General features: G+C 36.2%; 3 protein-coding genes and 1 long non-coding RNA gene across 8 annotated transcripts; 2 read left to right on the top strand and 2 right to left on the bottom strand.

Moving 5' to 3' along the window:
- Nucleotides 1–407: 407 nt before the first annotated feature.
- Nucleotides 408–9,024, bottom strand: ubtd1a (ubiquitin domain containing 1a). 2 transcript variants are annotated; one of them, XM_030155691.1, is made up of 5 exons: nucleotides 8,717–9,024; nucleotides 8,126–8,212; nucleotides 2,421–2,648; nucleotides 1,695–1,880; nucleotides 408–1,304 (listed from the first exon to the last, which is right to left on the bottom strand). In XM_030155691.1, the coding sequence occupies exons 1-5, from the start codon at nucleotides 8,766–8,768 to the stop codon at nucleotides 1,090–1,092; spliced, it is 768 nt and encodes a 255-aa protein (XP_030011551.1). In that variant the 5' UTR covers nucleotides 8,769–9,024; the 3' UTR covers nucleotides 408–1,089. The 2 variants fall into 2 exon arrangements, with proteins under 2 accessions (XP_030011551.1, XP_030011552.1); XM_030155692.1 differs by lacking the exons at nucleotides 8,126–8,212; nucleotides 8,717–9,024 and adding an exon at nucleotides 6,039–6,485.
- Nucleotides 1,899–6,709, top strand: LOC115434032 (uncharacterized). Its single transcript, XR_003937462.1, has 3 exons — nucleotides 1,899–2,235; nucleotides 5,180–5,183; nucleotides 6,698–6,709. It is a non-coding gene; the product is annotated as an uncharacterized LOC115434032 (long non-coding RNA).
- Nucleotides 9,025–10,950: 1,926 nt separating the features above from the next.
- zdhhc16a (zDHHC palmitoyltransferase 16a) lies at nucleotides 10,951–18,049 on the bottom strand. 4 transcript variants are annotated; one of them, XM_030156287.1, is made up of 11 exons: nucleotides 17,892–18,049; nucleotides 16,048–16,305; nucleotides 15,752–15,946; nucleotides 15,571–15,659; nucleotides 14,694–14,722; nucleotides 14,450–14,583; nucleotides 14,169–14,252; nucleotides 13,987–14,072; nucleotides 13,502–13,625; nucleotides 13,291–13,361; nucleotides 10,951–11,666 (listed from the first exon to the last, which is right to left on the bottom strand). In XM_030156287.1, the coding sequence occupies exons 2-11, from the start codon at nucleotides 16,279–16,281 to the stop codon at nucleotides 11,564–11,566; spliced, it is 1,149 nt and encodes a 382-aa protein (XP_030012147.1). In that variant the 5' UTR covers nucleotides 16,282–16,305; nucleotides 17,892–18,049; the 3' UTR covers nucleotides 10,951–11,563. The 4 variants fall into 4 exon arrangements, 3 of the variants coding, with proteins under 3 accessions (XP_030012147.1, XP_030012146.1, XP_030012148.1); XM_030156286.1 differs by lacking the exon at nucleotides 17,892–18,049 and adding an exon at nucleotides 17,373–17,468; XR_003937506.1 differs by lacking the exon at nucleotides 17,892–18,049 and adding an exon at nucleotides 17,373–17,478 and having other exon boundaries at nucleotides 11,596–11,666; nucleotides 13,502–13,620.
- Nucleotides 18,050–20,408: 2,359 nt separating this feature from the next.
- On the top strand, nucleotides 20,409–24,647 carry mettl18 (methyltransferase 18, RPL3 N3-histidine). Its single transcript, XM_030155202.1, has 2 exons — nucleotides 20,409–20,619; nucleotides 23,582–24,647. The coding sequence occupies exons 1-2, from the start codon at nucleotides 20,518–20,520 to the stop codon at nucleotides 24,542–24,544; spliced, it is 1,065 nt and encodes a 354-aa protein (XP_030011062.1). The 5' UTR covers nucleotides 20,409–20,517; the 3' UTR covers nucleotides 24,545–24,647.
- The last annotated feature ends 764 nt before the right edge of the window (nucleotides 24,648–25,411 follow it).

Below are 25,411 nucleotides of genomic sequence, written 5' to 3'. Positions count from 1 at the left end.
TTAATAAATAAAATCTCAACATATTGTATCACTTTTCAATTTGTTTTCTTCATAACCAAAAATTTTGTTTTTATGTTTCAATTAAATTATTTAAAAATATATATTGAGTCAAATGGATACTATTCATGATCATGTTTGCCGGTGGTTCTTATTGAACATATCACTATCATTATCAGGACGTAGTGGAACTTATTCAACAGGAGGAAGACATAAACTCAAGTAAGGTTTCATCATAAATGTCAATACCATATACGTGTTTTTATTTTTCAAAATATACTAGTAAACTGTAGCTTTCCTAAAATGATAATGATCTGCTTTTGGTTACAGTCTGAAGTCCAAGTACATCAAATACAATAGGATACATTGTTAGAAATAATGTTAAAAGCAGAAATCACACTAGCAGTAGATTGATCTTAAATGCATCATTTATTGATGTTATTCAAGTACAGATTTCATATTGTACATAAAACTACAGTATCTTGGAGTGATGAAATAAAAAAAAAAACATATATTACCTTTCAGAAAGGTATCGTTCTTACATTCTGTCTTTGAATCTTGCATACACAACAGTGATGTGAAAATGTAGTGTGCACATTAGTACATGACAAAACAACACATAATTGGAAATCAATATTTACATTTTTCTTTTTCCCTAAAATTTTCTGCCAATGTTGTCATAATTCATATGACAGAAATCTTAAGAAAAGAAAAGAAAAACCATGATGGAGTTTCACCCCAAGTGGAACAGTTTATCAGTTTATCAATAAGCACAAAACATGTACAAGGAGAGGAACCTGTGTAAACAATAGAGCTGTGAGTTGTCCACACAAACAGACAGACAGGCAAACACTGGGATGTGCATCCTAGGATTCTAGTTTAATCTAAAGTGTTTCAGTGCTTTTCAATATTTTAAATTATTTTGGAAAAAAGGAAAAATACAAAAAGGAGCGATATAAAAGCAATAGTTCTTTATATAAAAATGTACACAAAATTCCACTGCCATGCCGACTGAAAAATGACTTCAAGCCCTACAATTATCCCTGTGCATCCCTTGTCTTTTCTTCACTTCGTACTCCTTTGCCGCTCTTGTCACTTAACAATGACCGGAGGGTTTAAATTAACAATAACTTGGACAACAAAGTCCTTTTGGATCTTGGCATCTTGCAGACGAGTCTTGTCAGTAAGGAGTTTCCCAGAGAAGAACCACCTCTGGCAGGTCACGTCAATGTCCTCTTGTTCTTCCAGTTGCTTCTTCAGCTCAGCGATGGTGTCCACCATGCTGGCTGTCAAACGCACATCTTTTCCTAAAAAAGCAACAAGATATAAATAGATTTGACAATGATTTCCTAACAAGTTGTGAGACACTGAAAACAAATGAATAATAAATCAGCTTTCAGGTTGGATGAGAGGCATAAATACATGCATAAATACAAACAGTATGATGTTGTATAGCTTGATTTCTGTTTTACACATTATGATACGGGGCATTTGTTACCCTTTTGCAAAAAGACTCTCACACCTTAACTTGAAATTTCAATTGTATTTGTACATTCTGGTTTTGATGCTGGATATCTTTCTTCTTCGCATTAAATACTCAATTTTAAGTGGAACAGCATGCAAGAATCAACCACTTGTCCTTATACAACTGTCTCATAAAATAGATATGTGAAGTGCTTTTGTGTTCTGTTCCTTACCTGATGACAGTCGTACCCGAAGCTGAAACTCTTGTCTGGACACAGGAGGCTGAGCTTGTTTTTGTGTGTTTTCAGAGGCTTTGCTTTCAGGAGTTGTTTCAGTGATGAGGTTGACAGGCGGGGCTAAAGTGTAGGCTGGGAGTTGGTAGCGGTTGCCCAGTTCATCATAACTCTCTGTGAGTGAACCTGTTAAGAGATAAACAATAAACAATTGTCAGTAACAGCAAATAACCACTGCCTTTTCTCTATTCCTTTTGTTGGCCCATGCCTGTTCCCAGAATCAAGAACACTAATATCCCAGAGCTAATAAACAGTTAAATGCATTCAGGCTGCATGTGAACAAATAAATGCACACAAATACTGTTTTCCACCTAACTCTGTCATGACTTTCTGTGCACCAATCCATTCCCAGTGGTCACGCAGCACTGCAACTATTACGTAACTGCAGCAGTAATCTCTGAACAACTGATGCATGGGATTCTGCACACTGTCCTTTGACATTTTGAGAATTATTACAGTGACTTATGCATTTCTGCTTCATGTGAAGCACTGTGCACTAGTGCTACAACCTGGCACACTACATCTCTCCTGTTTAAGGTTAATGTAGACTGTGCATTGTCCCTGTCTAGATAAATAAATAAAATACAAAAAAAAATAAAAATACAAGCACAGTTTCTTTTCTGAGAAGGTTTATATTTGTGTTTGTCTTCCCGGGTGGTTTCATACCATGTGGCAAAGTAATGCAGGCTCCATCCACAATGGCCTGTGCTAGCTCCAGGTCATTGCACTCTGCAGCTAAGGCCGCTGCTCTGAGAGCATCCCAGATTTCTTTCCGTCCATCAAAGGCAGGAGCCGTATCCCAAAACTCATCCCTCTTACTCCTCAGCTGGCCCTCTGTCATCGGGTAGTCGCTTTTCCATTTCGGTCGCTCCTTCTTGAGAGGCTCATTGCGTCCTGATAAAATCACAGAGGGTCATGTTGAATCAGATGTAGTACTCTAACTATAATCAGGGTTAAAACCTTTGTCATGAACTGTTCCATTTTCATACAAACAGCTTTTTTTTTTTTTTTCTAATTTATTCACCGCATTTGTAGAGCTTACCGGAGCTAATTTTGTCCTAATAACATTACAGCAGAATGTTAAACAGCAAAAAGGGATTATAACAGCAGAGTAAAACCAAGCCGTTCATGTGGATCTCCAATTCACTCAGGTCACAGCTGCTGCTTTTCTGTTACCTTGGGCACTTTGTGAAAGTGACAGGAAATGTTCTTTGTGTTTTTTTCAAATGCTGATTCTGGTACTAATAGCTACAAGAAGAACTACTTCAGACCACATTTATTTAAGCAAAATTTTTCAAGATGCCATCATTGAAGTTTGTAATATTATGAGGAAAATGTGCATTTTATAAAACAAAATACCTACTTACATTGGAGATAAGATAGATGGAAGGCTAAATGAAACTCAGTTGAAACATAAACATTAAAACTTGATTTCTCTATGTACTCATGATGATGTAATGTTCAAACTATGTGGAAAACTTCAAATTCTGTATGAACAGCCATGAAAACATGTGTATACACCCTTACATTTCTGACATTGAAAAGGTTTTGTAATGCATGTAGCCATTCATTTTGATGATATAACAATGGCGCAAAGAGTAATTCTACCTCAAGTACACAGGTGTTTCCATGATAGCTATATACAGCACATTAAGTGTACCAGTGTACCAAGAAACTCAGTTTGATTCACTGAGGAAAATCAAAGTGATTATTTATAGTGCTGTGGATTACTGCAGTGACCAGCAAGGCATACAGGCATAGTGACGTGCACTCACATACACAAGTGCACACTAGTGGATTATAGACAGTAATCAGGTTCCACATAACAGGATTTATCTACCCTATCCCATAAGGCATTGGTTGGAGCGATGAGTACGCTTTGGCCAATGAAAGGCAGCAGAAATACTCATGTCTAATAAAGCAAGCACACACAAATACAACCACAAATCTACTACATAGAAATTATCCTTATTATGATATTCATGCATTTTTACAAATCTTAGCCATGTGTCTCAAATGTGGATGTTCCCAGCTCATTTTTTATAATAAAAAGGGTCAACATCTTTTCACTTGCTGCTGTACTGAATGATTTTAAATACTTTCTGTGAAATTAACAGTACATAACACAATATATTGATAATGTAACAACGTGACTTTAGAGATTAAGTGCTGACCTGAGATTACAGGTTCATCCTCTTCAAGAATAGACCACCCCTCATTCTTTGACCAGCATCACAGATTTAGATAACTCTTGTCATTGCGGATAGACAACTAAGAGTTGCATAATACTATATATTAATCTTCAAAGGGTTGTGTTAAAATGTCAGGTAACATCCAAGTAGTTTACTCTCCTGAAATCTGAATGACAGAGGAATGAAGTTACACAATATAACTACAGCTAGCCTGATCTGTTGCAAAATATGCATCCCTGAGCTACAGAAAACCCCTTTAACTCATAAAGACCCAAACATCCACTGTCAACCAAAAGCATGTCCTGATCTAAACTGTTTAATACCTGTTGTTCCACTAATCCTATCAATACATGTAAATAATTGGTGTAAAATACAGTTTGTCATCTTTTCACCGTTACCGTGGAAACACTGTCATCTTTTACAACATTGATTCACCAGTTGGATTGGATCAGTGACAGTGGATGGAGACACTTGGTTTATGTTCATTTAATGATAGATTTGCTGAAAAAGTCAGATTTTCATCAGTTTTTTCTGTTTCAGATAAAATAACCCTCAACTTTAATCTGAGCTGTTATGAACATCTACATGATCAGTAAATTAAATGTAAGAAAATACTTGATTTTCACTGAAAATTTACAAAATACAGAGAATAATATAACAATAAATGGTGATAAATCACTTAAGAAAAGTTAAAAAGAGAGAAAAATTCATTTGGGAACTGACACAAAAGTCACACTGGGTCTTTATGGGTTAACTGTGACTATGCAAAGAGAAATTCAGCACAGGGGAACACAAAAGAACTAAACCTTTCACTCTGAAATTTAGTTCATTACATGGTCATGCACAAATGCTGCTTGATTACATTTTGACCTGGTTAAACATGCTGGAAAATAACATAACCAGAGGGATGATTTTGTCTCAGTGATTACGTTACAACAAGGAGGCAGGTGCAATCGGTAATGACAACCTGCATTAAATGAAGAATGTTCTTTCACTTTGTTTCTGTGATACGTCAGTAAGCCCAACCATCTGCACACAACAGGGTGTGAGTGTACACAGAAATCCTCTATGATAGCCTGTCATCATATATAAGCCCATACCTGGAATTCTGACCTCTGTGTTTTCATATGAGGTCAATGCATCAAGTTCTTCCCCTCAAACTAAGATTGACGTAAACACGACCTACTAAAACCTAAAAAAAAGAGAGATTTTAGTTTCTTTCATGTGTTTGAGGGTAGTCTATTATTTTTTGGAAATGTCTATATATTATTCCAGCAGAAGCATTGTTCCTCTGATAGTGATAGTGTTACATAAACCCTGAACAAGTACATGAAAACAAATAACCTTAATACTGTCCAGTCGCAGACAAAATTATTAGACCACCCTTGTTTTCTTCAATTTCTTGTTCCTTTTAATGCCTGGTACAACTAAAGGTACATTTGTTTGGACAAATATAATGATAACAACAAAAATAGCTCATAAGAGTTTAATTTCAGAGCTGATATCTAACTATTTTCCATGGTTTTCTTGATAATAACCAAAATCACTTCAGTTCTTACATCAATATCTATGGCATTGTACTGCCAAAAACAGTGCTTTTAGGCATTCCGTGTTTTCTTTTCTGTCTGTTTTAGTCACATGATTCACACAGCAGTTAGTACTTGATTGCAAGACCATATTTTTTGATGACTTTTGATGGTCTAATAATTTTTCCGCAACTGTATCTGAACAGCATCAAAATCTATATTAAGAAATACATGTCATAAATATCATCTCTGCGACCGTATTTGCATTTTTAAGTCAAAACCACGTCTCACAACAAAGTTATGTAAAGTCTGACTACATTACTGTGTAAAAAAGTTATGCATATGTCATAATCTTTTTAGTTTTTAACTATTTTTTTTCTTTTTCTTCTGATATTTCTGCTTTCAGATAGACAAAAAATCACTAATTTAAGAGCAACACCACATATAGCCATGAATCAAACAGAAAAAACCCTCTCAGAAAAATGAAATTGTAAGCTGTAGAAAAATTTAAACTAAAAAAAAAAAAATCATAATTCCTTCCCCCCAGTGCAAAGGTTTGTACTTACTTTGCAGCACCACCTTAAAAGATGTATTTGGTGCATGGTAGTAGTGATATTCTCTGGAATTAGGTACTCCCATTGCTGTTCTTTTTCTGAGGTTTGATGTTAGTCAAAAATTCATCCAGAGTCTGAAACAACAAGCTGCAGACACCGACCGCTTGGAAGGGAATGGCCAACCAGCTGGTTGCAAACCGAATTCCACTGCAGGACTGACAAGACAATCGCTTGAACTAGACTGCCACGATGAACAGATTCAGCGCTCAGTTACCTGCTGTGACATTTCCCCAGTTGGTTAAAAATGACAACACTCCCTCCACTTATATCCCTTCTAAAGTTTGCAATCCATAAATACCACAAGGTCAGTCGATGGAAAGAAGTTCAAAAAATGGTGAGAGTAGGTTCAAACTCCTGACTAGAGGCTAACCAGGAGACCTAATCCTATCATCTCTATTTAGAGACAGGATAGAAATACCTGAAGGCGACATGCTAAACCTATTAACACAGACAACAAACCCCTGTCAGGCTCTTAGAACCACTTTAGTGCAGTAACTGCGGCCATTGCAGGTGGCTGTTTTCCTTTACAAATGTGCAAACACATACAAAAATGCAAATCTGTCCCTCTGATGCTCTCAAAAATCAAACCCAGACACACACACTGTGATTAGCATTCCTAGCAGACGGGTTTCGCAGGCTGAGAAGATGTTAGAATGTTCAAACTTTCATCTATCTTGTAGGCAAATTAAGTCTTTCTTCAAATGAAAAGATATTTCAAAAAGTGACATGAGGCAAATCATGCACCAAGTGGGTCAAGGTCTGATATGAAAGCTCTCTAAAGGGCCCTGCTGCTGCTCAATACATAATGCATGACAATCCAGCAGAGTGCACAACCACTTTATACAGGCCAGGATTGAGCAGTCTTTCCATAAAATACTGACATGTGAGGGAAGATTATTAGCCATATGCAAAATGATGTGTATCTCTGTGATAATAGCTGGCTACTTTAAGTAGAAGCACGTGTTTGACCTGCTAAGACTGAACAATTAATCTGATTGGATGAAAATCACAAAATGTGCAAAATCACTGTAGCCCCAGTTTTATAGATAGATAGATAGATAGATAGATAGATAGATAGATAGATAGATAGATAGATAGATAGATAGATAGATAGATAGATAGAAAAAATTATTAGACCACCTTTGTTTTCTTCAATTTCTTGTTCCTTTTAATGCCTGACACAACTAAAGATACATTTATTTGGACAAATATAATGATAACAACAAAAATAATGCATAAGGGTTTAATTTTAGAGCTGATATCTTGTCATTTTCCATGTTTTCTTGATAATAACCAAAATCACTTCAGTTCTTACATCAATAGCTATGGCATTGTACTGCCAAAAACAGTGCTTTTAGGCATTCCATGTTTTCTTTTCTGTCTGTTTTCGTGACATGATACACACAGCAGTTAGTACTTGATTGCATAACCATTTTTTGATGACTTTTGATGATGATGATAATAATTTTTTCAGTGACTGTATTTATTCTACAAACAAAAAGTTATGGATATTTTTAATTTTGGGGCTATTGTTTTCAGTTGAGATTCTTGCACGGCGCTTTTTACTTCTTTGTGTGTGAACTCAGTTGAAACACATTTTTTAATGACCAGATATAGTTGTATTTACAAATGGCAAAAATGACACAAAAAAAAGACAAAATAAAAAAGAAATATCCTTAACTTTTTGTTTGTGGTGTATATACAGTATATAGAAGCAGTGTGATATATTCTCCAAGAAAAGGGAACAGCTGAAATGCAAAAAGTGCCATTAAATCAAATAAAAATTAGAATTTTTTTGCATGTTTTTGCCCCCTGTTGAGTACCACTCTGTTTTGCATTATAATGCATCTAATCTGAAGCAGGTTCACTAAAAACTGTCAAACTACTTACTCATACCTAAATGATGCAAGGACTAGCAGAATATTTGCTGTCTGTCTTCCTTACTTTTGTCTCTATTCTCTGGAAATAAGAAACACAGTCTGAGAGGTTGGCTCATGTCCCACTCAGAGGCTGCAGTCCAGTGTGTTCCAGCTTCTTACCTCCACGTTTTTTGCTCCTTGTCGAGCTGCGGGCACTCCCTTGTCCATCGGTCCTACTCCTCCCCACACAGCCTCCCATCACTGTCCCTACAGTCCATAGCAAGGAGAAGAATCAGCAGTCTGCCTGGGTTTGGATCATAATGTTCAACAGTCCCAGCCCAAGGACAGAATTCATCACTGCCTATGTTTTTTAATGATCAGCAATAAAATCTACACTTATATGAGGTGATGATGACTCTTTGATGGTATGGAATAAAAAAATAAAATAAAAAAAATAAAAATAAATAAAAAACCTTATATGTCAACCATCATGTGGTAATAAGGACAGCTCAGCACTCCTTGTTCCTGAGGTCAGACAAGCCTCGATGTTTACGTCACGTGTACTGCCAGCTGACGGGGACACGCGCTCGAACCTCATGCTTACTAATGTTCCAATTTATAGACATCTATTAAAAAAAAGCTTTTAGAGTCTGTTCAAATGCACGCATCTAGATGTCCTGCAACATTACCAGTCACAGAAATGTTACTTCTAATATGTCAGTGTTTAATATAGAATTTCTCAACATCTCATCAGATCATTTCTCGTCTTACCAGAGATCCAGTCTGCTAAATTATGCATCCGTCTGCAGTTGGCTTGCCACATCCGAACTAGTTTCCAAGTGAAGTTATCACAGGATACTGGAGCAATGATCGGAAGGAAAAGATGCAAGTCAGCAGGTTGACGGACACAGACTGAGCCGCTCTGGGTCCACGGGTGACGGGTTGCTGAGCAGTGTGGCCCTCCAGCTTCCAGGAAACAAGGGTCTCCAAAATAAATCTTCAATCAGAATCCGTATTAATATCACCCCCGAGTCATAATGAATGGAGCTCAAACATGCACAATCCGTTTGCACTAGACTGGAATTAAAGCCTTATTTGATGGCACGCATGCGCAATCCAGACTGATTCTTTCATCCTGCATCAAGTTAACCCTAATGCGGAAGCAACTAAGCAAGCACTGGTTTCTCCATAATAAAAGGCCTGCCCATAAAAAATAGTCAACAATGAAATTAATTTAGCATTAAGGAGTTTTAAATAACTTTGAACATTTAGATTAAATTTTTGTAAATATAAGGCATTGAAAGAAAAATAAGATGTTATTTTGCCTCTGAAATACAGTGTTTGTATTTCTAATTGTGTTTTACTTTGAAATAAATAACCAGAAGTTGTTGCTAGTATTATAACTAACTTGATATGTGTTGACAATGTCAAAACTGGCTCTTTAAATGTAACACGGTACAGTTTGTACAGTTTAAAAAATGTGATGAATTCCTAATGTACTCTTGAAAAATATATGTGACGTATTTCTGAATACCCTGCTAGTATCTGTAAGTCAAGTTGTAAGTGGACATAAAAACATTCATCTAAGCAAAATAAAAAACTTTGACTCATGAACAGTTACATCTGATCAAAGTGGTGCACAAAAGTAGTCTATGGAATAATCTCAAAAATAAATCCAAAAGGCTACAGTAACATGGGGTAGATCTGTCAAGTTATATTCCAGTATCTAAAGAGTGAAATAAAGACATTCGACATCCTCCAGATGATCCACAGACATTTAGACTGGAGTAAAAAGAGCAAAATCTATATTATAACTACAAAACTCACCTCTGGTTCCTACTGAGAAGAAAGGTTTGCATTTGCCCAAAATGATAAAATGTGCAGTATTTGAGGGAAAAAATAATAATGAAGCTAAAGCTACTTTGGATTATGAATTAATCTCAGTCTTTATCAGAATACTGAACATGTCTAGCAAAATAAGGATGTGGTCATGCAGAACATGTCAGTTTTATCTCAAGCATATTACAGTTATTTTTCAGTACATTACAGTTTTCCAGATCCTACCCAGATCTTTTATACTAATTTAGAGTGTACAGTGTACAGTGTTTGCTCTTGTGTTATATTCTCTTTACTCATGTTTGCTGTGGTACTATATTGGTATTGAATGTGTACCATGCTGCTGCTAGACTGCAATTTCCCAGTTTGGGATAAATAAAGTACATCTATCTGTCTATCTAAATGTACATTAGCGCAATCAATACACATTTTAAGTCCTCCCACTTCATTATTATTAAAGAATACTGTTTTTTAATCACAAGACAGACTTTTATCAGCACAATTCATCTTTTTTTTCCATTTTGCTTTTAGTTGGGGGAGTCTTTCTATTAAAATGATGTCTTTATCCAAATTGACAGCTTTTCATAAGATCAAATACAGTTTCAGAGTTGATAGTGTCACAAGCACAATATAGCGAGAGATGTTAAAAACAGCTTAAATCTGTCATCATCCCACAGTCTGTTTTTTTTCCCCATTCTATTGCTCATTTCTGCTGACAATATCAGAACATGTTCTCTAAACTACTACTGAATATGAAATATTTATTACTGCCATTTGCTCACATTTCCGTGCAGGTAAAATTTTGATGCATGTCACTAAAAATAGAAGAATCCCTTGCTAGCATTCTTTCAATTTACTGGTCTCTAATGTTTTTCGGTCTACTTATTTCTGATGTAATATATTCATAAGAATCTGCAGATCAGATCTGGCATGAATCACAATTAATCCTCAACTGATGCCCACATGTCTATGGTTCTGCTCTAAACACACGGCACTGTGACATAACAGTAGAAGAAGAGTTTATCTACTGTCCACACAAATCATGACGTAACAGCCTGGATAATAAACAGTGACTTATGACTGGGTGCCGTTTAGCTTAAATGGTAATTTACATATATAGCAACATACATGTATGTTTAGCAGCAAGTGAAGACAACAGACACTGTAAATTACTTAAATAAAGCACTTTATAAAGATTTATTAACTTATTATCGAGTACAAAATTCAGATAAATAACACATTGTCATGGTACATCAGTGTTAAACATTTAAAATGATGAATGGACTAAATGAAACAGGGATGGGATTGTGAAGGCAGCTGATGGGAACACAAACCTCTGACATTTCTATTTCTCTTTTTTTTTATGAATTTACATAATCTTGGGTAGGACAAGCAGTGAACCATAAAGTGTGTATGTTTTTCTATGATTATTATTTTACAGGTACTTCAGTCCAGTGATATGTCAGTCAGTACACATGGCTTAGAATAACATCAAACCCATCTTTAGCACAATGCTGAGTCAAGTAAGACCAGTTTCTAGGAGAATCCCAAGAAAAGCCCAGTGAAGAACAAAGAATACAAGACACATTGCATTTTCTCTGCTGAAAAATATAGACCATCAAACCATGAGCAATGCCACAGTGCATTTTTGAGGTATTGGAGGGTGAAACTCTTCTGTTGTATGAAGCTATCATGCAAAAAACCTCTGATCAAACGACCAGAGCGGGCTGGATAAAAAGACTGTTTAAAAAGTAGGCTACAAGTGTGCCGGTTGAAAGTCTGTCATACAGGTACCAAGTCTTTTTTAATTGGAAGGAAATCCCATGTCATTCCGTCACCGTGTGGGGCGTGTCCAGAGGGAAGTAAAACACGTGTCAGCCAATGACTAGAGACAAAAGAAACCAAACAAAACATTAGCTAACATGTTATAAACCAAGGGAGACAAAGTGATGTGAAGATGCCTTTAATAACCCTTTCACAGTGGACAAAAGCCCATTAATTCTGGCATTTGAGGACAATCTGCAGCAAACATCATTCATTCAGGTCAAATGATTCTGCAGTAGCCACAGGTATTTCATACAATGAGGACAACTGGTATTTTTCAGGTTTATGCATAGTTAGAGCTTGGGTTGAGAGGGTTATCTTGTACTTAGGTGGGTATATTGTGTTCAAGGCTTCATCTGGGCCCACATGAAAATCAACATCCAAAAACAATTTTAATCTTTGTATCAAATACTGTTGAAGAAATCTCTCTGAAGTCCAAAACTGTGGCTTGTTCGGGCCAGCTTTATTCACTGTGCAGTGAAGATATGCAAACACTAAAATTTTATGATCTAGTCAACCTATACACCAGTGTTTTTCAACCTCGGGACCAGATTCAAATGAGGTCACCTGAAGTTTCTAGAAATTGATTAAAAAAAAAAAAGAGACTAATAAAAAATATGCAGTGAGTTGACAGAGACAATCACAATACATAAAAGACATGACAAACTCTGAAGGTGAAACTGAAGCACTGTGATACTGTTTATCTTTCAAATGTTCATTGTGGTCAGTTTTAGATGCTGCAGCTCTTTCATAATTCATAGTTTGAGTTATTGTGTTTTTCAGTATTAATTTGCAGCCTTGTAAATACAAGCTGGACTGACTGTACATATCCTGACCAAGGAAAAAAAAAATCTCACTTTGTGCAGTAATCTACACCTGGCTTTTCTGCCTCCGTCCATAATAATATACATTACATAGCTTTAATGTCGTCTAAATTAACATTTATTTGCAACATAGTATAGCAAACTATTACATGATCAAAAACAAATAAATTTTAGCAAAAAAACTGTCTCCATTTTGAATGTCTGGGGTCGCCAGAAATTTGTGATGTTAAAATGGGGTCACGAGCCAAAAAAGGTTGGAAACCACTGCTATACACCCTTAAAATAATGTTCAAAGTTAAAAATAACCTCATGTCAAAAGCAAACCAAGAAATGACAACAGCAGTTAGTGTATTCTAAATGATTATGAGCATGAGAACAACAATGACGTGTATTCTACGTGATCATGGGTAATAATTTCACCGGTACTCTCTGAATGATTAATTTACAGTTGAGGAAATGGACGCTTGAGATAAAGGTGTGACACTATGCAAAAGCCTTCCTAAAACAGTGGCTTGTGAACAAATGTGACGTAGATTGCTGCATGAAGGACACAACTTGGGAACAACACATTTATCAACTGAACTATGAATTATTTGTCTCCATAGTACACTGAAACACTGAAAAGAGAGATGTTCTGGTTTGAGGGGAGTCTGTTGTTCTGTTTTATGCGGCATTTGTGACCCTGAATGTGACACAGTGAAATCAAAAAAAAAAAAAAAAACTCATCTGCTGGCGGTGTGAAGGAAATCAATCACCGACTTTAGACAGATTACTTAAGTGTCAAAAAAAAACTTGCATATTTATGTTGGGGGTTTTGGTGTATGAGTAGTCTATATATCAAGAAAGAACAGAGCTACACACCTTCTCTTCTCTACACCAAGGAAGATTTTCCAGTTATTCAACCTGCCATAACTGAATGGGTTCCTGTAAACCTGTCAGGACGGTAAATAAAAAAGGAGTCGTTAAAATTTGTTAAACGTCTTTGCCACCTTAACTGAAGGAACTAATTTCCATTCATGCAAAGTGTTTGAGCCATCATGCAAAAATATAATTTTACAATGACAATACTTACTTTGCCCCGTTTTGCCATTCGCTTTGTTTCTTTACCATTCGTGTGTCTTTCTATGCTGGTCTCTCCTCTGGATATAAGAACGCCGTGCCAAATAGTAAGTGCTCCCAGGGCCACTCCCACTGTGCTAAAACAACAAAACACTTTATACTTGAGCTACAGCCAAGGTGATCAAAGACAAAGGACCTGTTCTAATGTTTCATTACAAAATTAAAGTTCACACAAAGTACTGCAGACTGTTTATAATAAGCTCACTATCCGTTTGTATGATCAGGAGGTTATTTAAGGCATGCCAATCAAACTGCTCCTTGTAAAGCCTCAGTCAATTTGGATTAGAAAGCATGGAAAATAATACTAGTGTGTTTGTCATCACTTTTACACTTTGAGTATGCAAAACTGGAGTTAACTTAGTTTGCAACGTGATCTTTGAACACACTCTGCATTAGGTGTAAAGGCTCATATTTGAAATAAAGTAAGAAATATTTTACCTGGTGAGGACCCACATGTAGATGATGCTCTTGTTAATCATTTTGTCCTTAAAGGTGTATGGGGGTGCAGGTGTCTGATATTGTGTCTTCAATAAATAAAAGAGAAGAAATTACACGGATAAGACTAATTAGATAATAACAATAGTGTCATCATATAACTGTTTGTGCATTTGAGAATATACCTGGCCAGGAGGGAGAAGCCCTATTAGAGGTCCAATCCCAGTTACTGGCACCCCTGGTTTTTCCATATCCAAATGCTTAAAGCGCTAATGGAGCAGCCCGCATACACAAACCCAAGTGTTAAAGACAGAAACAAAGCAGTGTCAGCAAAGAACAGCTAAACCCAACAGAAAAAGACAGCAGACAGAGGAAAAAGTTACAAAGAACGCAACAAGCTAAACAAGGACACAAAGCCCACAGGAAACAGCAACCAAACAGCATGGTAGGAGTAAAATCTTCTCACCTCAAGAGCGTTGTATGCATCTAGAAACAAGTTTCTACCACTGATGCTACAGTAGACACAGCCCAAGGTCATGAAGAGACAGAAGGAGAAGAAATATCGGTGGTTAAAGTGTCCCACGCAGTTATTCAACCAGGCTGTATCCCTGAAATTGAGGAAAAGTGTCTTTGTGTCTCTGCAGAATATGTGAAATGTATTTTGTGACATGAAAAACCTAAGTGGGGATAAACACCAGCATAAAGGATACGACAATGATGGTCCATTTTCAGAATGCACCTGCAAAGAAAAAGGAAAATACTAACTATGATCTCACAAGGTACATGTACAGCATAATGTGTCTTTTACGACATTAAAGGGCCACAAGAACTTTTTTCTCACCAATTTGGTGCTGGTGGTTTAACAAACATCTCACAAGAGATAGTATACAAAGGCAGTGAATCCCCTGATGCTAACAAAATAGGCCCACAACTTTGTGTGCTGATTGATAATCTAGATTTTTATTATAAACATACACACTGTAAAAAAAAAAAAAAAAAAAATACTAGAAAAGCAATGAAACACAAAAGTAGTGATGCATTCAACCTTAACATGGCAATACTTGATGTATCGGGTAAAACAAGCTAGATGATTTTGTGTTGAGTGCAAAGTTAGCAAGTTGGAAGGCAGAGGAAGGAGAGAAATGTGAGGCTAATGAGAAGAACTAAAGGTGGAAAAAAAAAAGAGCAGAGTTTCTGCTATTTGAGGTTATTTTGGATTCAGGAGATATAACATGATACAAATACAGTACAAAACATGATCAAAATGTGGCAACTTCCTAACTATAAAAGTAATAGAAAAAATTAAACATTAATTACTTATAGCTGTAATTTTTTTTGTCTTAGTTGTAATTTATGATTTATTTATTTAATCTTCTGTTTATTTGGTTGGTAGTTGTGAGCATATATTATACAAAGTAGAGTCTATTCTATCAGTATTAAAGCAGCCAGACATGCATTACTCATATGGACACAACAAAAAGTATTTAATTCAAGTCATACTATCATTGCAAAATTAAACAATGTTGTCACAAACCACACATTTTCATCATATTGTTCAGGCCTTTTAACAAAATGGTAATGACATACCTGTTACAGATACCACAGTGGTGTGTTCTAGCTGGTTTGGGTACAATGCATTTTTTGCACACAGACACAAAAGGCGTGTCATTTTTTACCTGTAAGACAAGACACATTTGCGTTACTTTAATTTAAGCCCTGATTAGAGGCGCTATTTTCGCTTCTGCTGAAAACTGGAACTCTTTCTTACTGTAGGGGGGAAACCGGGAGAGGTTTTGGCCGCCTTGTAGTAATGGAAAGCAATCATGACAAGATTCCAATGGCCATAGCAAACATGCCAAGCAATCCATGCAGGCGAGTAAGTGTTGAGGACCAGTGGCAGGAGGACGACATAAGCTATCACCACAATGGAGCTGGTCAGTATTACCACCAGACAAACAAAAACCTTAGGAACAGAGATGAAAGAAAGATAGAACAAAGATCAGGAACAACTTAAAATCTCCAAGGACTAACTAAATGTGCATGAAGATAAGCACACACACTCACCACACCAAACCAGCGGGTAACATAATCCACGGTCCAAAACACTGGCTCAAAGATTGAGTCAAAAACCACATCAGAGTCAGTGAGGGTGTTAAAGTAAAGTGATTGCACCAGGAGTTTTATGTAGGCCCAGATTTCGCTCATGCACTGAGGCACTCTGTTTCTTCCTCTCCTGGGCCATGATCGTAAGCGCACACAACGCAGCAGGTGAAGAACAGAGCTGGGACACCACCGCATCCTGCATCTGTAGTATCCGCACACCTAAAAGAAAAGGGCAGCATCTGTTACGTTCATAACTTTAGGTCAAGCTGACATAGGACACATGTTTCTGTCCAACTGTAGTCCTGCCCTCATGATGAAAAAAAAAAAGGCCCTTAAAATACCTCTGTGTATAAAAAGTGCTATTTATATAAACAAGTCATAACACTAGTTTTTGGAAATTATATACTCAAATCTTAGATACTTTGTCAGGATGATTTTGAAAGCAAATGACAAAAGAGCTGCTTGGCTAACGTTTTTTTCTTTTTTTTTTATTCTCTTTTTAATGAAAGAATTTAGGTTTTTACAAACATTGAAAAATTTGACAGATACACAAACTATATACATTGAGAGTGGGTGTAACAAACAAAAACATTTACAGCAGCTCATTACTGTCTTGCCATACAGGATTTCAGAGTAAAGAATCAATGTATAAATCAAAATAAATAAAAACACAAAAGCATGTTTCCTTCTTTTAGAAGATTTTGAGTCCATATTCATGCAGTCATCTCAGCAAAATATCAAAACGTACCTCACCCATCCCTCTCAGTGTTGCACAAAAGAATCCATCTTCAAATTTACAGTAAAGGTTATTCTTTCCATCCTATAAATTTCACAATACACGATTAAGTTTATGTATTTTATGTACTAGATAAAACAATCTTACACTAGGTGGAATCTGAAAAGTAAATGTATTCTAACATGCCGACAGTGTTTTGAAGTAGAACTAGTAGCTCTGAGACAGACATTCCTTTAGTTTCTAACTAATTTATAGAATTTCACATTTTGACCCAAAACTGTAATCTTAAAAACTGCGGTTAACTTGCACTTTTGAATTAATGTTACTTTATTAATTAGCTCTAATTCAATAAGGTTTCATTACTGCTTTTAGACAAAATATCTACAGCCCTAGGATGTGTTCAACAGGCAGTCAGTGATGAAAACACGTGCCTTTGGGACTTCATTACCATCTTAGTTACCAATCAAACAACTAATCCTTTGAGCTGTAGTCAAGTCTATTCTACCAAACTTCCAACCTGTATTTCAGGGTAAAGTTGTCTGTAACTCACCATCATCACTAACAGCATCAAGTGACCCCTTAGCTTCATCAGATGCAGCCAAAAGAAAGTGTAACAAAAGCTGAGTGGTCAAATGGACATGTCTGTTGAAAGGCTGGCTGTCTAGATGTAAAAAGCTTAGAGAGACACAACAGTCTGGCTTGTCTGCATTCCAGCCTAGGTGGAGTCCGGGTGGAGTCTGGGTGGGGATGCATGTGTTGGACAGAGGTCTGGAGTGGTGACTTCTACTGGAAACGCTCGGCCCAGCTCCATCAGTCAGTGTTAGGTTTTGTTTTTTGTTTCTTCATATATAAATTGATTTAAAGCAGCTCTTCTGTCACCTTTTAAAACCATGACCACTTTTTACTGTATCAAACATAACGTACCCTGCTGCTGAAATGTCACTGGATCCTGACGCTCCCAAATCCCTTTTGTCTGGATGTGACACCGTATGATCCTAAATATCCGACACTGAGCTAAGCCTCTCACTGTATTTTATCACATGGCGAATGTCAAATTGTGAATACTTACTTTTCTACGAGTGCAAGAAAACTGCCCTTATCCACGAGCCCGTCGACATTTTCAGAAAGGAGGCCAAAATAATATTATCGACATATATTAGCAAAGAAGAGCAGGAGCAGAACGCTTCTGTCACTCATAACACATCCGAATCCCTATTCAGAACCAATGCGCATGCGTCAGGGGAGCAGTTAAAGGCATCATGGTTATTGGAGTCAGGAAGTATGCAAAATGTTGATTCAACAGAGTTACACGCGTTTTTTAATTCAAAACTCTTCAGAACTCCAATTTATTTCACTGGACACGTGGAAAAAACTACAATCATTTCAAATTTAATAGTGAATAACAAACTGGTTATCAGTGGTTGGAGTATAAGCATTGTGGGTATTGAAGTTCCAAAATTATCACTTTGATGAAGTTAGTTTTAGGTTTGTCATGTAGAGGATCCCTCCATCTTTCCTGAGTCCCCATTCATTTCTATCATCACTTTGATTTTTGCATTTCTGTATCATTTCATATAAAGAATATATAAAATTCATCCACAAAGCGACAATGCAAAATTTAACACAATATAACAAGATTTTGATAAATTAGAATTTAGGCCAGTTTTTCCTCACCTTCTGAGTCCACACATACATACAGTCTGTCCAGTTTTGTATCTTTTATTTCTATTTATATGAGGTATATCTGTTATTAGCAATATGTGTTTCAGTGTAATTCTTTCACACAAATGATGACACTGATGCAGATATACATCAAAATGAATATTTTTCTATACTTTTGGGCCTCTCTTCCACACATAAACAGTGTATTAGGTTGCAAAAACAGAGATAAAAAAAAATCCAAAATCAAGATTTTTTTTTACAACTCTGGTTTGTGTGTATCTGTAGCCTATGGGCAGGGAAAACTGGGAAATTCTAAAATGGTGACGTTTCCCCCCATTTTGTGCATGTCCTTTTATTGTTTCTGTCTGTATTATACACAGTTTCTGTAGTTTTAAGTCCAACAGAAATAATGCTTTGCTTACGTGTTTGTACCAGCTTATTATAATTTTTTGCATTGTGTGGACAAAGATATTTTCATTGTGTGATAAAATAGAGTGAGAGGCCCTGTCTGGATGGACCTTCTCACCCTCACCTGTCTCGTCTGGCTAGAAGGAACCCCTCATGTGCCCCCACCCAAGTACATCTTTACAGACTGGAAATACATCTGCAAATGGATGTCCATCAGTCCTGGTGCATCTATAGCCTGTCTGTCCATGGGAGTGGATCTCTCCTTCACTGTGGTTCACCCTGAGGTTTCTCTTTTCCCACTGGGTTTTTGGAGTTTTTCCTTGCCAAGAAGGAGCGTCTAAGGACAGGGGATGCATGGGACATTAATCCATTTCCTTCATCTTCTGTTTTGTATTTGACTGTTGTTTGTTTTCATATAGAACTAGACAATCTAGTGTGAAATAGGGCTCTACAAAAAAAATTTAATTGAACTGAATATTTTGTTAAAATGCAGGTTTTGTAAACATAATTTAAAAAACAAAGGAAGAGAATATTAATTTAGAAAAAAAAGCCTGTTTTTTTCTCACTAATTGCAGTGTTTCTTGGATTTTCAAAGTGTCAAGTCAAAAATCCTGGATGGCATTAGTTTTTAAGATACAGTTTTGTCTCAAACCATGACATTCTGAGAATTGTTTGTTTATTTTTTTATTTTGCATATCAACATTTAAGACAAAACAATAAGGAAAAACATTTAAAAAACATATTCAAAATGGAGTGGAATGAAGTTCAACTTGTATACTCTCGCCCCATCTTTTTCCCATGTCAGCTCCCCAAAGTAACTTAACAAATCTTGCACAGATTAAAATAAATTCTTACCAAGCCTGCACTAAATGTAAAAATGTTATACATATCAAAAATAAACTCTTTCCATTTCATAACAGTGTTACACATCAAAAATGAATTCTGAATTTTATAACAGTATTTTAAATATCACAATAAACTGTCTGTTTCATAGTAGTATAACACATATCAAAAATAATAAGAGACTTAATAAGAGAATGGGTTTTACTCAAAAGGAATGTTTGACTCAGATCTACTTCAGAACACTCTCTGCACATTACAGTACATTCAGACTATAAATGTACAATAACCAGCTTATTTATATGTAATAACACTTTATCATTCACACTGAAAACATTATCTGACAAAAACTTTTGTTTTCCAGTTCATCTTATTAAAGTATGTAAGACTTAACACTTTTAATCTCTGAGGCAAATAATAATTGCCTAATAATTGTTGAGGAGTTTTGTAGTCAGTGACAGTTGGACTGTAGAGGGAGATGAGATGGGAATCTGCTTTTTAAAAGAGTACTGTATATTGGCCATATTTGAAATTTTAATTTTTAACCAGGAAATGATAAAATCAAAATAAATCTAATGGGTTGCTGGAAAGACGAGCTATAACTTCCCTTTACTGCCAGTAGTGGGTGAAAGTGAGTTTGCTGCGCCTATGTGTGTTGCATCTCCAACTTCAAACTAACTTCACTGCGCAGACTCAACCACACGCCTCTATACAGCGACTCGCCATGTGGACTCTGGTGTAAACTTGGATGCAAAGTTTTTAGCCTTGATTATTTCTTAGTCAACATGTCATTTTGCTTTAACTTTGACGTGCAAGTACAAGCAACAAACCCGGACGATGTGGATAGAGACGATCTGCAGAAAGTGAAGGACACTGCCGTTAAACCTGTGAGTAACGTTAGCTAAAAATAAAGAAGTGAGGAGAAAATCAGACTGAAATATGAGATTATAAACCTCTATTGTCAATAAAAGACAGATACGGTGCATTAGCATGTATAAGTTAAATATATTTCTGGCGGGGGAAAGAGCAAGTGAAGAAATCAGAAACGGCATAGGCACGACATTATTTTACACGTTACGGCAGTTGAGTGTTACGGAAGTGCATTACATTCACTAAGTAGTTAAAATAAAATAACTAATAATAAATAAATAAATATTCACCTTATGCCGTATATACTTGGCGCTGACCTGTTAATATAAGTCTGTTAACCAGTCATCATCACAAAAATCAATTGGAAATATTCAGATTTATGCCTAAAAATATTGTTGTGAAATTGAATAAGTACTTAATTCCTGTAAAATAACCTGCGTCTAACTTGTACAATGACATTCTACTATTCGCCATTGATTTTAGGTCTATGGGTCACATGACACAGAAGTAATAAAAAAAAAAAAAAAAAAAAAATAGAGAAATACATAGACAGTTACAACAACGAAGTATTTTATTGAACTTACATGTACAAATAAATAAGCCACACTCACATTTCAACATATCAAGAAAAATACAATAATATCAAGAATAGTAGAAAATAGATAACTAAAAATAGACAACAGAAATGAAAGAAAAAAAAAACACATGGCAAGGTTTTTATGTCATATTAATTTACATTTATCATAAAAAGAAAACAACTCAAGAGCTTTTTTGGGTTTAATATGTCCAAATTACTTACTCTAAAGTGTTAATTCTTTTGATATATATAGAGCTTTTCCATAAAAACTACAGTTGTCCTCCAAGTAAAAGGCAAAAATGAATTAATGAACATATTTCCATTTTTTGGTTCCGATTACTTCACTTGACACATATGACACATCTCTTTTTTATTTAATTTTAATGATTTGTGTGTTATTACTGCTTTTACTTTCTTAATTTTACAAAATGAGATCAGCTTCCATGTCATATGAATATGTGACTGAAAGTGTGAACAGAAATACGCACCTCATTTTGTTAGATTTCACAGCCTCTTCTTTTATATATCAGTATTTTTTATGTTTCTCACAGATTACAGGTCATGTAGCAATAACTCATTAGTAGTTTGAAGTAGAATTATAATAATTACAAGTTCCTGATCTCACAATTATGAGATATTTGGTCTAAAAATATATTTCTTTAATGAGTACAATGTGTCTCTGTATGTTTATGTTATAGAAAATATCCAAGAGAAAACAAAGCTGAGACAATATCAAAACGATGATCAATGATTGTTAGAATAGAGTCACTGTAGAACTAAGATTGTAAAGAAGCACTACAGGGCAAAGAAAGAGAAATAAAAACCATTAAGAAATTTTAACAGAATTAATAATAAGGCACCCATAAATGTCCAAACCACTGTAATAAGTCATTGATTTAAAAAGGGTTTGTGGTTCTTTTTCAGAATTATGTAAAGAGTTAAATCTTTTCAGTTAATATTCAGGATTGTACAATGACAACCTGTTTTTCATGTTGAAAATGTGTAGCTAATTGTAAGATTTCCTATGTATTCTTAGCACAAAACAAACCAGTGCAGTCTCATCACACATACATTCACATAAACATACAATGAGTTTTTGAGGATTATTCAACACAAGTGAATAATTGGCACAGTAGGTGTAGTTTACGAGTATCCCAACACATGAGTCAAGGTGGTGGCATTTAAAAGGTCAAACAAAAACAGACAAGTTCATACTGATAATATGACTATGATACAGAGATTCCAAGGAATAGCACAGGCATTCTAGGCGTTTTTTTTTTTTGTTTTTTTTTTTTAATTAAACTAACGTGCTCCAGGCTGTGTGACTTCTGTGTTTCTGAGTTTGACATTTAAGTCATGTTTGAATCATACAGTTTCTGATTTCTTAAGTGAGTAAAACCAGATCCAGTAACGGATCTGATATGTATGATGTCAGCAAATGTCATGTGAAACAAGTTAAAACTGAGTCTTGTGTCACACCCTCGCTGCTTGTCTATTTCTGGTGGTTGAAAATAAGTATTTGTTCAGTTGTTTGTGTTATCTCTTAATTTACCATCTCACTAAGGGACAGTAGTTGAAAATTTGTCATTTAGCTAACAGTCCTTTTTATTATTTCATTTTGTGCTTATTTAATTATACATATTACATATACATACATTACTGAAATGGACTTAAGGTTAAATGGGTTATTTGATTTATTGATATACTAAACTATCAACGACCAACAAATGATAACTTAACAACGGTAATAACATCACATAGTAACTTTATACCTTCATAAGCCTCTTTATCAAACTCTTCCATTTAGAAGAAACACTGTGATTTCAGTATGAAACTCCATTCTTTTCATTTAGAGCTGTGTCCAGTGGTGAAAACAACAACGGTGATTGTAGCTTTTATCACTTTGTCACTGTCTTTGTCTTTAAAAGTTGTTTCTGGTCACTTTCTGACACTTTGGTCAAAGGTTGTTAGTTTTCCTCATCATGGGGAACCAGCAGAGCGACTCACTACTCCCTCTAGTGGTCACGTAAATCCCCCAGTCCATTGGTGTTAATAGATTCAGTTAATATCTCTATAATCCATTGCGTTGTCGTCTGGTATAAACCTATTTTCTGAACACTCTAATGTTAATTTTAAGTAATATTTGAAAATTTTAAAGATAAAATACTACATATAATATGCATATATATGTAAATGTGAAAACAGTACATTGTCTGACTAGTTCCGTCTGGCTTCAGCTTGAGTATTGCTGAGTCATATCTGTGTCATCTGCAGACAATACATTGTCAACTTAAACAGTCATTGTATGTTTGTCACACAGATTCATCAGCCATGTACTTTTTTTAACCGAGTAAACACACCTTTGCCCTAATCTGCCAAACTGGTTTGTTTTTTTTTTTCAGACTGAGGGTATTCCCGAACCAGCAGAGCCAGTAAAAGAAGCCAAAGAGCACCATCCACCATCTGATCCGCACTTCCTCCTTGTGGACGCTGTGCCTGAAACGGTTAACATAGGGACTCTTCCTCCTCTCCACTTCCTTAACGAGACAGTTTTTGAGAAGACGTCCACAGAGAGAGAGGATGAGGAGAAAATTCTTTCTCGAACTGTGGAGCAGAGGTCTGATCTCATCTCAGGCGTGTATGAGGGAGGGCTGAAGGTGTGGGAGTGCACTTATGACCTACTGGAGCTGATTGAGAAAGACGTAGAAACTTTTGGGGGCAAAACTGTTTTGGATTTGGGCTGTGGAGCGGGGCTGCTGGGGATTTTGGCACTGAAAAGAGGAGCTGGGGAGGTCCACTTTCAAGATTATAACAGTACAGTTATTGAGCAGGTTACGGTGCCAAATGTAATGCTAAACTGCCAAGACGACGATGTAGACAGTGAAGAAGACAATGAAGGAAAGGCCAAGGGAAAAAAACAGAAGGAAGATGGGTGTAAAAAGAAGCTAACCGAGAAACAGGAGGAAAGAGACGGCAAACCGCCACCTAAGAAAAGAGCCCTAGACATTTCTCAACACCCATTACTAGCAAAGTGCCGCTTCTTTTCTGGTGACTGGAGTACATTTCTTGATTTAGTAATAAAAGAGGACCCACAACCTAAATATGACCTCATATTTACATCAGAGACTATCTATAACACCTCATACTACCCTTCCCTACATGATACTCTCCACAGACTACTGGCACCAGATGGCCTGGTCTACCTCGCCACCAAATCCCACTACTTTGGAGTAGGTGGTGGACTGCACCTGTTTGAGACGTTTGTAGGAGAGAAGGGTATTTTCTCTATAGATCATTTGTGGGATGGTGAGGAAGGCCTTCAGAGACATGTAGTAGGCCTACGTTTTAAGGGAAAGGGCATTTAGATTAGTCAAACAGGCTTTTATTACATATTGTTAAATGGAAGGAAAAGTATGTCTTCAGTCCTTTATATGAAAAGCTGTAATAAAAGATGGTGTCTCAACTTAATGTATTTGTACTTTGATTACTTTCACCTTCTTCTACTTCCTATATAGAAATTTGAATATGTCTGCCGGTAACTGAAGCGCAGTTGAAAGGGGCTGTTACAGGTCTTTAGATGCACGGGGAGGAAAGAAAGGAAATGGGCTCAGTGACCTTTGCAAGTGATTTCCCCAGTGTTCAAACAGCAGCATGAAAGCCAGGCTTGTTTCTGAAGTCCGGCGCAAAATGTCAATTGCAACTTATCCCACCAGCCCAAGGATGTAGTTTGAAAGTGGACTCTAGAGTCACTGCACATCAATGGTGGGACTCTATGGGGTCTCTGTAGCTCTTATTCTAGTAATGGCTCCTGGTGATTCTGCTGGGTTTCACTTCCAGGCTTTGTCTCTTTAAAGGGAAAAAACCCTGAATTTTCTTGTTATACAACCAAAAGATGTGGCACTATTTGGGGAAAATACATGTACGAGACAGGAACTACTTAAGGTTTTCCAACATTTTGTGGAATCCCCTGATCAAGGAAATGTATTGTGTTAAGCAGGTTGGGTTTTTTCTGAGGAAGTTTCTATCAAGTTCAGGCTAGTTTGTTTTATCAACTAGGTTAAGAGGATGAGGAAATCAGGAGGGTTTTTACAGAGTCTCTGAACAATGACAAAATTTCACTGCTTGTTGGTTTGTTTTAACACTCCTGTATGGTTTCACCCTTCTGATATCATGTCCACCTGATGTAACACGACTGGTTTCGCATCCTCATCCTGTTTGACTATGACCAGAGA

The sequence above is a fragment of the Sphaeramia orbicularis genome, chromosome 15 (assembly GCF_902148855.1).
Source record: "Sphaeramia orbicularis chromosome 15, fSphaOr1.1, whole genome shotgun sequence".
Classification (NCBI taxonomy): domain Eukaryota; kingdom Metazoa; phylum Chordata; class Actinopteri; order Kurtiformes; family Apogonidae; genus Sphaeramia; species Sphaeramia orbicularis.
This window is presented reverse-complemented; position numbering and strand designations above follow the sequence as displayed.

Coding starts and splice junctions, on each gene's coding strand:
- mettl18 (XM_030155202.1), top strand. CDS start 20,518: ATGTCATTTTGCTTTAACTTTGACGTGCAAGTACAAGCAACAAACCCG. Junction 20,620..23,581: donor AGGACACTGCCGTTAAACCT/GTGAGTAACGTT, acceptor TTTTTTTTTCAG/ACTGAGGGTATTCCCGAACC.
- zdhhc16a (XM_030156286.1), bottom strand. CDS start 17,411: ATGAAGCTAAGGGGTCACTTGATGCTGTTAGTGATGATG. Junction 15,947..16,047: donor TTACCCGCTGGTTTGGTGTG/GTGAGTGTGTGT, acceptor TCTGTTCCTAAG/GTTTTTGTTTGTCTGGTGGT. Junction 14,723..15,570: donor CACTGTGGTATCTGTAACAG/GTATGTCATTAC, acceptor TTTTCTTTGCAG/GTGCATTCTGAAAATGGACC.
- ubtd1a (XM_030155691.1), bottom strand. CDS start 8,768: ATGTGGCAAGCCAACTGCAGACGGATGCATAATTTAGCAGACTGGATC. Junction 8,213..8,716: donor TTTAGCAGACTGGATCTCTG/GTAAGACGAGAA, acceptor TATGGACTGTAG/GGACAGTGATGGGAGGCTGT. Junction 1,305..1,694: donor TCGGGTACGACTGTCATCAG/GTAAGGAACAGA, acceptor TTGCTTTTTTAG/GAAAAGATGTGCGTTTGACA.